Genomic DNA, 13480 nt, shown 5'->3' with positions numbered 1-13480 from the left:
CTGTGTGCTGGACATGTGCTACAAAATTTACCTGTTTTTCTCTTACTATCCTCACTTAATAGGCAAGAAAACTGAGGTTAGAAAAGGGACAGAAAAAATACTGAGCCTGATGTGCCCAATTATAATATTAAACCACGGAGGAACTGCAAATTCCTGTGCCTACAGGGGCCAGGCCCATGATGTGACTGTGGGAAGTGGGCTGGGTGGGGCTTTGGGGAACTGGAAGACACATGGGGCATCATCTATTCAATACTGCTGATGGGTGTAACCCAGAAATGAAGGTCCAATGTTGCCAGAATGCTTGATTTTTTTTCCCCAAGAAAAACTGAACATTCACAATTTTTACTTGAAATCTCCTAATTTTTAAAAGTTGAAGATTGTTTCAGACTTAAAAAAAATACTGTGTGTGTCACAGGGTAAATATACACTCCCAGATTCAGTCACTTGGTAGCCACATGACCTTGGACAAATCATTTAAGTTCCAGTACCATAATTTCCTTATATGTAAGCTGGGAATGCTATCATTTGCCTTGCAGGGCTGCTGCAATGATAAAAGGCAATGGTATATCAAGTATGAGAGAATACAGTCTCCATGAGGGAAGGGATTTTGTCTGTCTTGTTCACATTTGACCCCCCACTGCCTGGAAAGGCACTAGCACACAGCAAGTGTTCGGTAAGTATTTGTTAAATGAAGGACTGCAAGAAACCACCGTGGTGCTTAAAAGTAGTAGCTATTACTATCATCTTGTCACAGAATGGCAAAACACCTGCTGGATTATGGTTCCTGGTGGTCACCATCTTCTATGGTTCCAGTGGCCTCTTGTCTATGCCACTGGGACATGAATGAGCACACCTCTCTCACCCAGGGCCTTCACTGTGTGACTCTGAGATCAGGGATTGGATCTAAAGGAACCTATGAGAGGCCAGGTCTCAGGACTCACTGGAGAAAAGCCAGTCTATAACACCTGTCCTTTGCAAGAAGGTGCCCATGATGTATTTAACCTAGAATCCAGACATAAGCTACTTCCTATTCAAGCTCTTTTATGAAGAATGGTCAAAAGGATTTTCTAATTCTGAATAGGGACAATTATCTTGAGCTAAGTGCCAACAGCGCTAAACCCACTAACTAGCTGTGCAACTCTGAGAAATCACTTCACCACTGAACTTCAATGTCATTAACTCTCAGATACTGATACCCGTCATTCCCAAGTCCAAGGCAGTTGTGACACTCAAATGGAATTGTGCAATTGAAAGGGCCGAGAAATATATAGCATCACATGAATGTTAATCATATTTTCTTCTAATATCAGAATGTAGGTGAAGCCCTGCCCAGGGCTATTCTTTGATACAAGAATCACCTTCAAGTGGCATCTTCTAGGTTCAACATTCTGTTATTTGACAATGATTTATTCCACCCCTGTAACATACCAGGCACATCTGAGCAAAAGATGATGGAGGTGGAGGAGACAGGCAGAGGGATAGCCAGTGCAAGGGCCCTGGGGTGGGAGTGTGCCTTTGCACTTATCCGAGGAATAGTTAGGATGCCAGAGCGGCCAGAGCAGAGTGAATGAAGGGAAAGTAATGAGATGAGGTTAGATCATGTTGGGTCTTGTAGGTCTTGACTCTGAGTGAGATGGAGAATATTCGGAAAACAGTAATGCTTCCTGGAGAGAGCCAGGTGTCACAAAGACTTGCTTCACCACTTACTAGCTGTGTGATGTATGTTAAGTCAGCTGTCTTCTTCAGACCCCACTTTTCCCTGCAGGATGGGCCCAACCACATACACTGTGCAGGACTTTGTTAGGCTCTTGTGAGATCATGGATGAACCCAGAAAATGCTGGTTCCCTCCCTTTCCTCTTTGGCTCTTTATACCTTGATTCCTTGAGCAATGGCAGCAGCAGCGTTGGCTTCTTTTTCATCCGCCTGCACCAGAAGTTTCTTGGCATCAGCCTCTTTTGTCTCCTCTTCAATTTTCACCATCATCTTGGCGGTCTCCTCAGAGGTATGGATGAGCTGAGGCTGGAGAGCAGTCAGTTCTACTTGCATAACTGCCACCTAGCAAGAAGGTGGGGGGGGGGCAGCGTCAGCTCTATCATCACTGAGAATGGCATGGTTGGCAAGAGTTGAAACCATTCTCCAACCTATGATATATGCAGAAAATACTAATGATTTTAACATGGTCCTGGGTATGTATTTGTTGGCTGGAGTCTCTCTCTTTGATCTTTCAATACTTAGTTACTGAATTCATACTATGTACTGTAAATTATCAAGTACAGGTGCTAGGCACTAGACATAAAATGGTAAACTTAAAATTTTTTTAAAAAGGTACAGTTTCCTCCTGTGCTCTTGAACCTACATTTCAGTGTTGGGGGCAGGGAGAGATAAAACAGAAGCAAGTTAGAAAAAAAAAAAACCAAACTCCTACTTTTTTTTTTAGTCTGTGAAGGAAGCATACATGAGATACCTAGGGTAGACGAAACTTTCAAGGTCATTTTTTCCAAGAGTCAATGCCTTCTAGAGCATTCCTGTCAAGTAGTTTTCTGACCTCCGTTTGAGTTCCTGTAATGGTGGAGGGCTCACTCCCTCTCAGGACATTTGTGCCATTTTTCACCTACTGGCCCGGATTCTACCTTCTAAGGCAGCTCAGATGCATATCTGAGGAAGGTTTCATAATCCTGCTACCACAAGCATGTGGGAGAAGCACAGCATGCTGGCCTGATTAGGAGCACAGGTTCTGGAATCATGCAGAACAGGGTTTCAGTTTTGGCCTGACTGTTCACACTGGCTACTCACGAGTCTGCACGTGGGATTTTGGCAAGTCTCCTGGTCTCTCTGCATCGTGGTTTCTTTGTGTGTAACATGGAAATGGTAACAGTACTTTCCTCATACACAGCACCGTCATATGGAAGGGCTCAAGGAATGCTAACTGGCACCATCATTCTCTTTTCTGGTCTAGACTGCCTTGCTGCTCCTCTAACAACATGGTTTGCTCACCCTTGCCTGGACAGAATCCAATTTTCAAAACCTCTCTAAAAGCCAGGGACCCCCAGGAACAGAACGAGGGAGGCCACCTCTGCTGTTCTCCCCCATCCTTGTGTCGTAGTGCTAGTGGGTTTGCTGTACTCAGCGGCAGGTCAACCTACTGCGAACCTCAATTAGCTCAGTTCTTTATTGGTGCTGAAAATCCATCCATTTATACAGCTCTCATTTTAGATGGTTTTTCAAGTGGCTCCAAGCACAAATTAATTACTAATTCATATGCCAGGTATTTTGCTATGGGCTGCACTTGTGTTAGCCCATTTAACCTTTGTTAATAGCCCTATGATGTGAAAACTATTATCCCCCCTCAGATCAAACTGAGGCTCCAAGGGGTGAAATAATGCATTCAGGGTTCATCCATGATGAACAAGATATCAAGATCTTAAAGAAAGACAGAATCTCCGAGGGCTGGGTTTAGGCTGAGGCAAGCAAGGTAAAGCTCTACAAGAAGAGGTGCAGATGCTGTCCTTATGTAGTGACCTCCTGAATTCTGCACCTGAACAAGTGCCTCACTGTACCCACCTAAGCCTGGACCTCTTTGTCTCTCTTCTACTTTGGCAGTGCTCACCTGTGAAGATGCAAATTCTAGTTTCTGCAGACCTGTCAGGTAACGGTTCCTCATCATCTCAACCTCGTGTCTCTTGGTATTCAGGAGCGTCTTGAAGGTTAGGATCAGTTCGAGGTAGGAAGTGGGGGTGACGTAGTTGTGTCTGCGAAGTGTGTTATAGTAATCAAGTGACAGGTCCTTCACACTTTCCTGGAAATATTTGCACATGGAGATGACCCTACCAAGGACACGAGGATGGTTAGGCAGGCCCAACGTCCTCTAGAGAGACCTACCACAGCTTTGGCTACAGACGTGAGGATGTGAGAAGGTACACACTGACTATGGCCTGCTAGACTCCCAAATTCTCAGAGACAGGCCAACAGAGCTGCAAGAAGGTTTGGAGAGATATATATTCCTACTAGAATGATTTTCGAGCAAGTAATTTCTATTTCTGGTCACTTTGGGGAATCACCAGAGCTTTGAGTAAGAGTTCTTAATCTTAGGTAGTCTGGTGAAGCCTCTGGATTTTGCAGAATGATAGTCTCAAAAGCATAAAAAAATACATAAAATTACAAAAGGAACCAATTATGTTGAAATCATTTTCAAAATATTGATTTTTTTTTTTTTTTTTTTACCGTTTTTCAGTTTTGAGAGAGAGAGACAGAGGTGGGGTAGGGGCAGAAAGAGAGGGAGACACAGAATCTGAAGCAGGCTCCAGGCTCTGAGCTGTCAGCACAGAGCCTGATGCAGGGCTCAAACTCATAAACCATGAGACCATGACCTGAGCCCAAGTCAGACATTTAACCAATTGAGCCACCCAGACGCCCCCATTTTCAAAATATTTTAAAAACCAAATTTGTGATATATCAGCGGTCAGCAAACTTTTTCTGGAAAGGGCCAAATAGTAAAAATCAACGGGTCACATGGTTGAGTAGTGGTAACTACTCAACTCTGCTGCTGTTGTGTGGGGAAAAAAATGGCATGGCTGAGTTCCAACAAAACTTTATTTATAAAAACAGGCTGTGGACTGGACTTGGTCAGTGGATCATGGCTTGCTGACTCTGCATTAAATAATAAGATGAGGCAACAGGTCTGAAAACTACCACAACTTTGAAGGAAATGATACACTAATGCATCTGTAAAGACTGAATGTGTTATTTAAAACACACACACACAACTGGGACTCCGACTGGTAACAAGTCCTGCTAATCCTACTGGGGTTTACTGCCTACATTCATCATTTAAGGAAATGCAAAATACCAGTTGGATGTCAATGAAAATGAACATATAATTTTCCTCCATTCACATTAACTGACCCTCTGAATTCTATCCCTGAGCCCATGGACCCAAGTTAAGGGTCTTGTGGCCTAGAGAATAAAGTTCAAAGTTCTTAAGGAGGAATTTATAGGCATCAATACTCTGACCCCTACCTACTTTTTCATTTTCCATTCATTCATTTACTAAATAGCCATTGAATTACTATGTACCAGGAACCTGCTAGGCACTAAGGATATAGAGTCAGACAAGGCAGATAATGTGACTACTGCCTTCATATGGGGCACCCAGGTGGACAACATTCTCATCTCTTCCCTTACTCTAGCCAAAATTAAGGGCGTTTTGGGGTTGTTTTTTGTATATCTGTGCTTTATACATAAAAGAGTAAGTTTTTTTTCACTCTCAAAACAACCGGTTTTCATCCCCTTGGTAGCAATGTCATCCCTACCGAGAATGCATGCTCTAAAATGATTGAAATAGCTATATTATTAGAGCAAGGTTCTCATAGCTATGACAACAGTGCATCCCCAGGACAATTCTGAACAATGAAATTTCATTCTTTTTCAGCAAAGGTGTTTTATTAAATATCTAAATAAATGTGATTTTCTCTTTTTAAATCTTTTTTTTTATTTTTTATTTTTAATTTTTAGAGAGAGAGGGAGAAAGAGTAGGGGATAGGGAGAGAGAGAGAATCTTAAGCAGGCTCCACGCTTAGCATGGAGCCCAAAGTAGGGCTCAATCCTACAACCCTGGGATCATAACCTAAGCCAAATTCAAGAGTTGGATGCCCAACCAACTGAGCCACACAGGGGCCCCTAAATGGGATTTTCTATATATAAATCAAGAAATCATAAAACAATAGTAACAATACAGCCAATATCTGGATTTTCAATTTGGAATATTTGGTTGGGGTACTAAAATGCAGCTAATGCTTACTCTATCCGAATATTGTCATCAAGCTCCACATCTTCCAGAAATTTGTTGGCTACCAACTCCAGGGCATCTGTGGGCCAGGACTGGAACCAATCAATCGTACAACAATTGATCAGTGAAGGGAACATCCGCAGGCGGTTCCGGAAGGCGTCCCCAATTGGGCTCATGGCTAATGAAAAGCAGACTTGGTTAGTTTCCTTCCTCCAAGGCAAAGAGGCAGGCAGGTTTTTCCAAGGATTCTGGTGGGTAAGGGGTTGGTTTCCTGTTGGTACTCCAGGGGTATAATGGGAATAGTCACAATGAGTGCCTGAGAAGCACAGCAGAATCATCGGATACTTCCATGCAACTTTGTGATGGGAATTTAGTATATTATAATAGACTTCTGACTGGCCTCCCATACCTATTGTTCTCCTTTCCAGATCTTTTGCATCACTTAGCCAACATGGTTTATGCCCTTTGATCCTCTTTCTCTATTTGTGCTGACTCAGATATAAGGGAATCATGGATGACCCATACACAGTTATTTACGGAAGTTGAGTGGGGCCATTGGCTTGTTTCTGACCCCATCTCCATCCAAGCACAAATTTTGGATAAATTCCATTCATTTTTTATTTGCTTTCAGTGTGGTAGGAGGAAGCATGATGCACAGGTGGGAAGTGTGAGGAGGTCATTGTAGGTGAAGAACAGAGAGAGAAGGGGGAGCTTGGTTTGAGAGGAGAGTGGAAAGGATACAGGGGACAGTATGGCAGGTGGCCTTATAAATCCAAAGATTAGGAATTTTGGTGTTTATCCTGATAGAAAGCATTTTAAGTGTTTTAATGTGTGTGTGTGTGTGTGTGTGTGTGTACACAATGTTCATATTTGCAGTACATGGGAAAAAACCCATCCTGGGTCAGTGGAATAGAAAGGTTTGGAATGGACAAGAGTGCACATAGAATAGTTAGAAGGTTGCAGAGGTGAGGCTGGGCAAGATGATGGCAGTTTAGCTAGTGCAAACGTAGTGGAGATGGAGATAAATGGGTGGATATGAGAGAGACCAAGGAGGTAAAAATTGACAGGACATGGTAATGCGAGAGAAAAGTATTAAATAGAATGCCTCGGTTTCTGGATAGATTGGGGATGTCATTCACAGAGAGAACTCCAGATGTGAGGCCACCAGGGTAATGCACTAAAAGGAAGGAAAAGGTTCAGAGAAGAATTCAGAGAACTGAGAAGAGTGAAACAGGTTTAAAATAGTTGTTCAAGGAAGGGTAAGTTTCCACAGAAATTCAGCCATAAAGCCCTGGGTGAGTGCCATGGCTGGATCAATCCTCAGACCACTGTAAGAGGACCAAATTTAGGCACAGGAGACCCCGAAACACCCCGAGGAAAAGGGCAAAGTGAGTTTACTTCTTCTTACCAAGGACAATGTGAAGGTTCTTCTTCACCCTCTCAATAAAGAAGTTATACAGAGAAAGAGGAGTGACTTCGATCTTCTCGCCTTCTGTCCTAGCTGCCATTTGCATCTTCTCTACAAGGTCAGCCTTTTCGTCAGCTGGGAAGATGTTGGGCACATCTCCTGTGTTCAGAAGCATGTTGATGTCCTCGACGAATGATTCATCCTTGATCTGGTTATCAGCAAAGAGGAATACGGTACTTTTGGTGGCCACTCCGACCTGCAGCATGATCTTCTTCAGGTCCTCCCGCCAGTCGTGGGTTGAGTAGTTCTTGGTGATCTCGATCTGATAAAGCTCGTATGAGTTCATGAATGTGGACAGTTTGCTGGCACTCTGCCTCCCACTGCCCCCAATGCCCACCAGAAGCAAGTGGCCTTTGTCCTGTTTCAGGACCCTACAGATCCTGGAGATGTGCTCAATGGCAAACCTGAACATGACCAAGGACATGGGGGCCTTGCTGATGTTGTTGAACTCTTCTAGGTAGTACTCCATGACCACTGTGAGCTGTTTCAAGTCAGTGATCTCATCATAGATTTTTGGGTCACTTTCTGGCTTAAAGAAATCTCCAAAGAAGAGGCTACGGATATTATCATCGACAATCTTTCCAGTGGGTGACAGGTGAATGAGGACCTGTGGGAAAGGTAAATCTCAGCCAGGCATTCAGCCAGTGGCCCAACCAAGATGACGGTGTGAGGTACAGAGGGAGGGAACAAGAGATATGAGTGGTTCCTCTGAGCATATTCTCCAAAGTCAGCGTTCTTTAATAGTTTTTTAAAAACATAATAGATGGATCTGCTTGTTGTAAAGATTATAATGAAAGGACATTAGAGAAAAAAGCATGAAAGTGAGAGTCAATCTGTTTGCCAAATGTCTAAAATGTTGCTGGTCAGATTGTGAGGTCCCAGTGGTAGTTGAAGGATGGCACCATTTTTTCAATAAACTTGCTCCTTCACCAAAGAGAGGTACAGGTGCTGTACCCACTCTGTGGCTAGAGTGGAAATGTTCTAGGTGCTTTCTCTTCCTGATATTAGAACCTGGCAGTGCTACAGCACTTGGCCTCTAGATACAACATGAAACACTCACAATTTTTCTGTGGAGAAATCACATCTTCTTAAAAATAGAGGTACAACTAGATTATGTAAACACATAGGCTTAAAAACAACTTTTCTTACATCAAAAGGGAAAAGAGAAAATATTTACAAATGGGAAACTATGATAGTCTTCTACTTGAAGATCAAGTAGGATGTTGATCAAACCATAAAAATTTCATGGTTCATTTTTCAACTCACAAATTAATTAACCTTAAAAATGTATTTTAAGCTAATTATAAACAATTACATCAGATCATAAACCACTTTGAATGGATCCAAACGTATATGTTATCAGGGAAGTGAAGCAAAATTGGGCCAAATATAATATCACCAAATCAAGTGACTAGTTGACTCAATCCCATCTCCTGAGATTCAGAGAGCAGAGCTATGAGTCTCCATGAGGAAGGAAACCTGAAATCTGAGACTAACATAGTCAAATATTTGGGGCCATTTCTGAGGCCAAATGCTCAGAGGGTCTGGCTTACCTTCTCCACAGTCTGCTTGAAGCAGTTGGATGTGGTTTCCTTCACCATGTTGAAGAAGACCTGTCTGTCCTCATCATCAATCAGACGGTCATAGAAGACCCGATAAACCTCATGAATCCAAAGCCGGATAAATTTTTCTATATCCTGAAAATCCAGAGTTAATTATTTGAGTGGTACCTGAGCTGGTAGTTCTTAGTTTCTAAATCCTGGGGTTGACTGAGTATTAAACAAGATAATGCTTATAAAATACTTAGCACAATGCCTAGCATAAATAAAAGCTTAATAAAAGTTAGCAATTACTATTATCACTATTGATTCCATGTAGCCAAGGATATTGCTGAATGAACTGGATAAGAGAAATGATAGTGTCTGACCTGCAGGTGGGTGTGAGGGCAGAGCAGTACCCCTTGGATAACCCGTGAAAAGTCCCGCAGGTTAAAGACGTAATGTGACTTAGAGGGAGTTGGCAAGAAATTCTCCACCGCAGCTTTATAAATTGTCATAGTAGCTTGTACCAGCATCTTTCCATACCTTAGGAGGAAGGGGAAGGCAAATCCATCAAAGAGGGGCTAAAACTGAGGATCCCAGGCCAATATTGTGGAAGACACAGGAATCTCTTACCTTAAGAACATCACGTCAAACCCTTTCCCAAAGTGCCAGTCAGCAATTGAACTGAAAATCTTGGTTAAAATGTCATCCTCAAAGGCGTTGATGGAAACAATATTCAGATGACGAGTGAATCGTCCTGGAAAACAAACAGACTCACACCTACCTCCTGGGCCTTGTGATCCTGGGATATGGAAGAGTAGGTTTTCTTCTGACTTCATGTTCTAGAGCTGTGTTGTCCAATATGGTAACCTCTAACCACATGTGGCTATTTAAACTTAATTAATATTAATATTAAATAACATTAAAAAATAATTTCCTTAGCCTCACTAGCCATATTTCTAACATGTGGCTAGTGGCTGTTGTATTGCACAATGGAAATGCAGGACATCTCCATGATTGCAGAAATTCTATTAACAGCACTAATGTTCACGATTGCCTTAAAAGTGAAGGCAACATGTGATCATTATAAAATAGTCAATTCAGAAATACTTTTATAGAAAGTGAGCATCATCTTTGGCTTACCTCCATTCTTTCCCCAATTAACCACTATCAATGTGGTATCCTTACATATCTATCTATATTATGCCTGTCTAATGTTAGATATCTATATATTTATGTCTATATATCAGCTTTATTGAGATATAATTTACATACTATCCAATTCAACTACGTATACAATTCAATCATTTCTTAGTATTATAGTTGTGCAACCAATACCACAATCAATTTTAGAACATTTTAATCACCTCAAAAAGAAATCTTGTAACCATTAGCAGTCACTCCCCATTTCCTTGGAGTCCTTGGCAATGAATAGCCTATTTTTCATTTCTCTAAATTTGCCTGCATGTCTTTTTTAAAAAAGCATTTGATTATACAAAATAAAACACAGATACAGAAAACCATACAAAAACAAATATAAAGTTTAGTGGATCATCATAAGATCAATACTCATACATCTACCATCCAAGTCAAAAAACAAAGCTTTGCTTACCTTCCACAGGTGCCCCTCTGCATATCCCATCTCAATCTTAGCTTTCTGTCTCTTTCCAAAGATTACTATCTTGACTTTTATAGTAATTTGCTTTGTTGTCTTGATTTATGTCTTTTATCACCCAAGTGTTCATTTCTACACAGCACAGTTTAATCTTCCCAATTAAAAAAAAAACTTGATTATGTCTGATAAATCTCTCTTAATCCATAGATTCCCCTTATATTTCTTTCATCTTTTGCCAGATGAGTATGAGGGCTGTTTGATGTGTAGCTTCACAGTCAGGATTTTGCTGACTGTATACTCATGGTGAGTTAATTCTGTTCCTCTGTCCTTTGTATTTCATACTAATTTGCAGCTGGATCCAGAGACTTGATCAGATTCAGATTACATCTCTGACCAGATGGTTAGGTGGTGGTATATGCTTTCATCAGAGACATGATGTCTCTCCTTTTGTGATGATGGTAGCTACTGATGCTCAGTTGGCTAGATCTATTAATTTATTGGGGATTGTAAAATGGTGATACTCTGATTCTATCATTTCTTTTTCATTTATTGGTTGGAATATTTTTGTAAAGAGATACTTCCCTCATCTAGGATTTGTTCATACTGTGGTACATTTCATATAAGAAACTCAAGATAAATGTTTGATTACTTCCATTTATTTATCAGTTTTTAAGATAATAAATTGGTTCCTTACCATCCCGTGAAAATGGCCAATTATCATTTTTATTATAGACTTGTGGATTTAAATATACTTTGATAAATTTCAATCCATTAAAATTGCTATCATTGTTGAAGCTCAAATTTTCCCATCTTTGGCCAGTGAGAGCCTGCTTATGTTGACAACTGAGTCCTTTTGACAAGACCGTTTAAACTTTGAGAGCTTTCTCGTTATCTGGTATATCAAGAAGTTACAAGCTCATTTTGTATTTTCTGCCCCAGATATGCAATCAGCCATTTCTCAAGAAGCTCTGGTTTCTTTCAGCAGGAAGTTGGATTTCAAAACAATCTGGGTGGTAGGCATGCTCATTGTTAGTAAGTTGGCTATTATTTCCTAGACCTGGTACATCAATGGACATCATGAGTTATTACTACTGATATTTCTAATTTAGGACTACAGGGTTTTCACTTAATTTCATCTATATTACATCCTGGTATTTCATACTGACAATTCTGATTCTCAAGGACACAAGGGTCAGTAGAAATAAAAAATTCCTGGGTGCCTGGGTAGCACAGTTCGTTAAGCATCCAACTCTTGATCTTGGCTCAGGTCATGATCTCACAGTTCATGAGTTTGAGCCCCACCTTGGGCTCTGTGCTGATTACATGGAGCCTTGGGATTCTGTCTCTCCTTCTCTCTGCTCCTCCCTTGCTTGTGCTCTCTCTCTCTCAAAGAAAATAAATTTACTTAAAAAAATAAAATAGAAAATTCCACAATAACTCATTTGTATAATCCTACTTTATACAAATCTCTCAGAATAAGAATATACTACCACTACCAATTATGATAACTGAAAACGATTTGAAACTTTTTGTATTTGTTATCCTCATCCCCCCTCCATTTTCAATTGTTCTGTGTCTACAACACTGGGTCTTACAGCCTTTACATATTATAATCTCTCCCATGTAGTCTTAGTCCAACAAATAACCATATATTTAAAGCTTATGACCAGTTGTGATATCTATTTATTTTCAGTCATTTTGATCGTGTGAAACTCATTTTCTAGTAGGTTCCCAAGAAAGCGCCTGTGGAAATAAGTCTGAGTTCTTGCATGCCGATAACAGTTTTCCTTTTATATGTCAAGGTCAGCTTTGCTGGCTATAAAATCCTTGCCTCTCATTTTATTTCCTTGAGTATCTTAAAAATGTTATTTCATTTTCTTGTGGCATAAAGCATTGTGGTAGAATAGTTTTAAGATGATCTAATTTTCTTTTTCTTTTAAGTCACGTGCTTTTTTGTGCCTAGATGTCCAAAAGAATTTTTCCTTTTCTATAAAGTCCAGCAATTTTACTAGTGCATGTCTTGGTAGTGGTCATTTTTGAGTCTGTATTCTTAGGTACACAGTGTGCCAAATACGATTATCCTGTCCATTTTCCTTATGGAAAATTTTACAGATGAGAAAGCTAAATGCCAGAGGGGAGAGCAAGGTCAAAGAATCTTAAGTCTGGAAATGGTATTAAGATTCTTAAGCAAGGATGTATCTCAGAATTAAATGCAGATCCTTGATGAATCCAGTTACACCGGAAGCAAAATGTATTCCTAAACTGTTGGATGATGGGAGGAACTCTTAACTTGTTTTGTTTGTTTGTTTATTATTATTTTGCTTAGGCCACTTTGGGTTAGTTGTTCTATCTCCGGCAATCTGAAGAATTGTAACAAACACAACAGGTGAATCTTTTACCACCCCTGGTTGAGAACCTCTGATCTAGTCTCCCTCCTGGCACCCATGCTGGCCACACTGAACTCTCCTTTTCACAGGAGACTCTCTGTTTCTCCAGGGCCTAGCCAAAGACTTTCACATTCTTTTTCCACATTCATGTCCTATTTCACACAACTTCCAACATGAAGACTTCAAATTCCACTCCCTGGAGCTAGCCCAACCCCCTCTGGCTATAGCCTAAACATACTTTTCTCTACCTTCCATCAGGACAGAGTGTCCTGTACCAACTCTCCATCCATGAAGGTGGTCTGGCTCTGCTGGAGGATGAAGAGGAATGAAGTTTCTTTGTCACGTACCAGTAATGTCATTCCTTCCTCCCCCAGGGGGGCCCATGGCAGTCACAAGCAGCACATCCACGAAGTCCAGCTTGCTTGTGTCCTTCTTGTCAAACCAGTAACCGTGGTCAATCCACTGCCTCAAGAGCTCAATGGGGGGCTGGGCCCCATACACTTCTTTGGCTGGCATGTTGAGGTCATCTGGGGAAAGAAGCCACACATTCTAAGTCTAGGGGAGACATCAGATACCTATTCCCTCCATGGGAGAGGAGTCCCCTCTCCACTAGTTGTCCCCTCTCCACTCCAGGAAGAGCTCAGCCAGTGGACATACTGACCATATGGGAAGAAAATTTCTGG

General features: G+C 41.1%; 1 protein-coding gene across 4 annotated transcripts in view; it reads right to left on the bottom strand.

The window, feature by feature from the left end:
- DNAH3 (dynein axonemal heavy chain 3) overlaps positions 1 to 13480 on the bottom strand; it is a 168937-nt gene that overhangs the window by 32615 nt on the left and 122842 nt on the right. For all 4 annotated transcript variants that reach the window (XM_007084114.3, XM_042971395.1, XM_042971393.1 and 1 more), the window contains 8 exons: positions 13145 to 13324; positions 9429 to 9552; positions 9182 to 9338; positions 8808 to 8951; positions 7195 to 7861; positions 5799 to 5964; positions 3609 to 3825; positions 1874 to 2056 (listed from right to left, as the gene is read on the bottom strand). In XM_007084114.3, coding sequence (XP_007084176.2) covers positions 1874 to 2056; positions 3609 to 3825; positions 5799 to 5964; positions 7195 to 7861; positions 8808 to 8951; positions 9182 to 9338; positions 9429 to 9552; positions 13145 to 13324 — 1838 coding nt within the window. The remainder of the gene's footprint in view (positions 1 to 1873; positions 2057 to 3608; positions 3826 to 5798; positions 5965 to 7194; positions 7862 to 8807; positions 8952 to 9181; positions 9339 to 9428; positions 9553 to 13144; positions 13325 to 13480) is intronic.

Source organism: Panthera tigris, chromosome E3 (genome assembly GCF_018350195.1).
Source record: "Panthera tigris isolate Pti1 chromosome E3, P.tigris_Pti1_mat1.1, whole genome shotgun sequence".
Classification (NCBI taxonomy): domain Eukaryota; kingdom Metazoa; phylum Chordata; class Mammalia; order Carnivora; family Felidae; genus Panthera; species Panthera tigris.
Note: the sequence above shows the minus strand (reverse complement) of the source record. Positions and strands in the feature narration are given on the sequence as shown.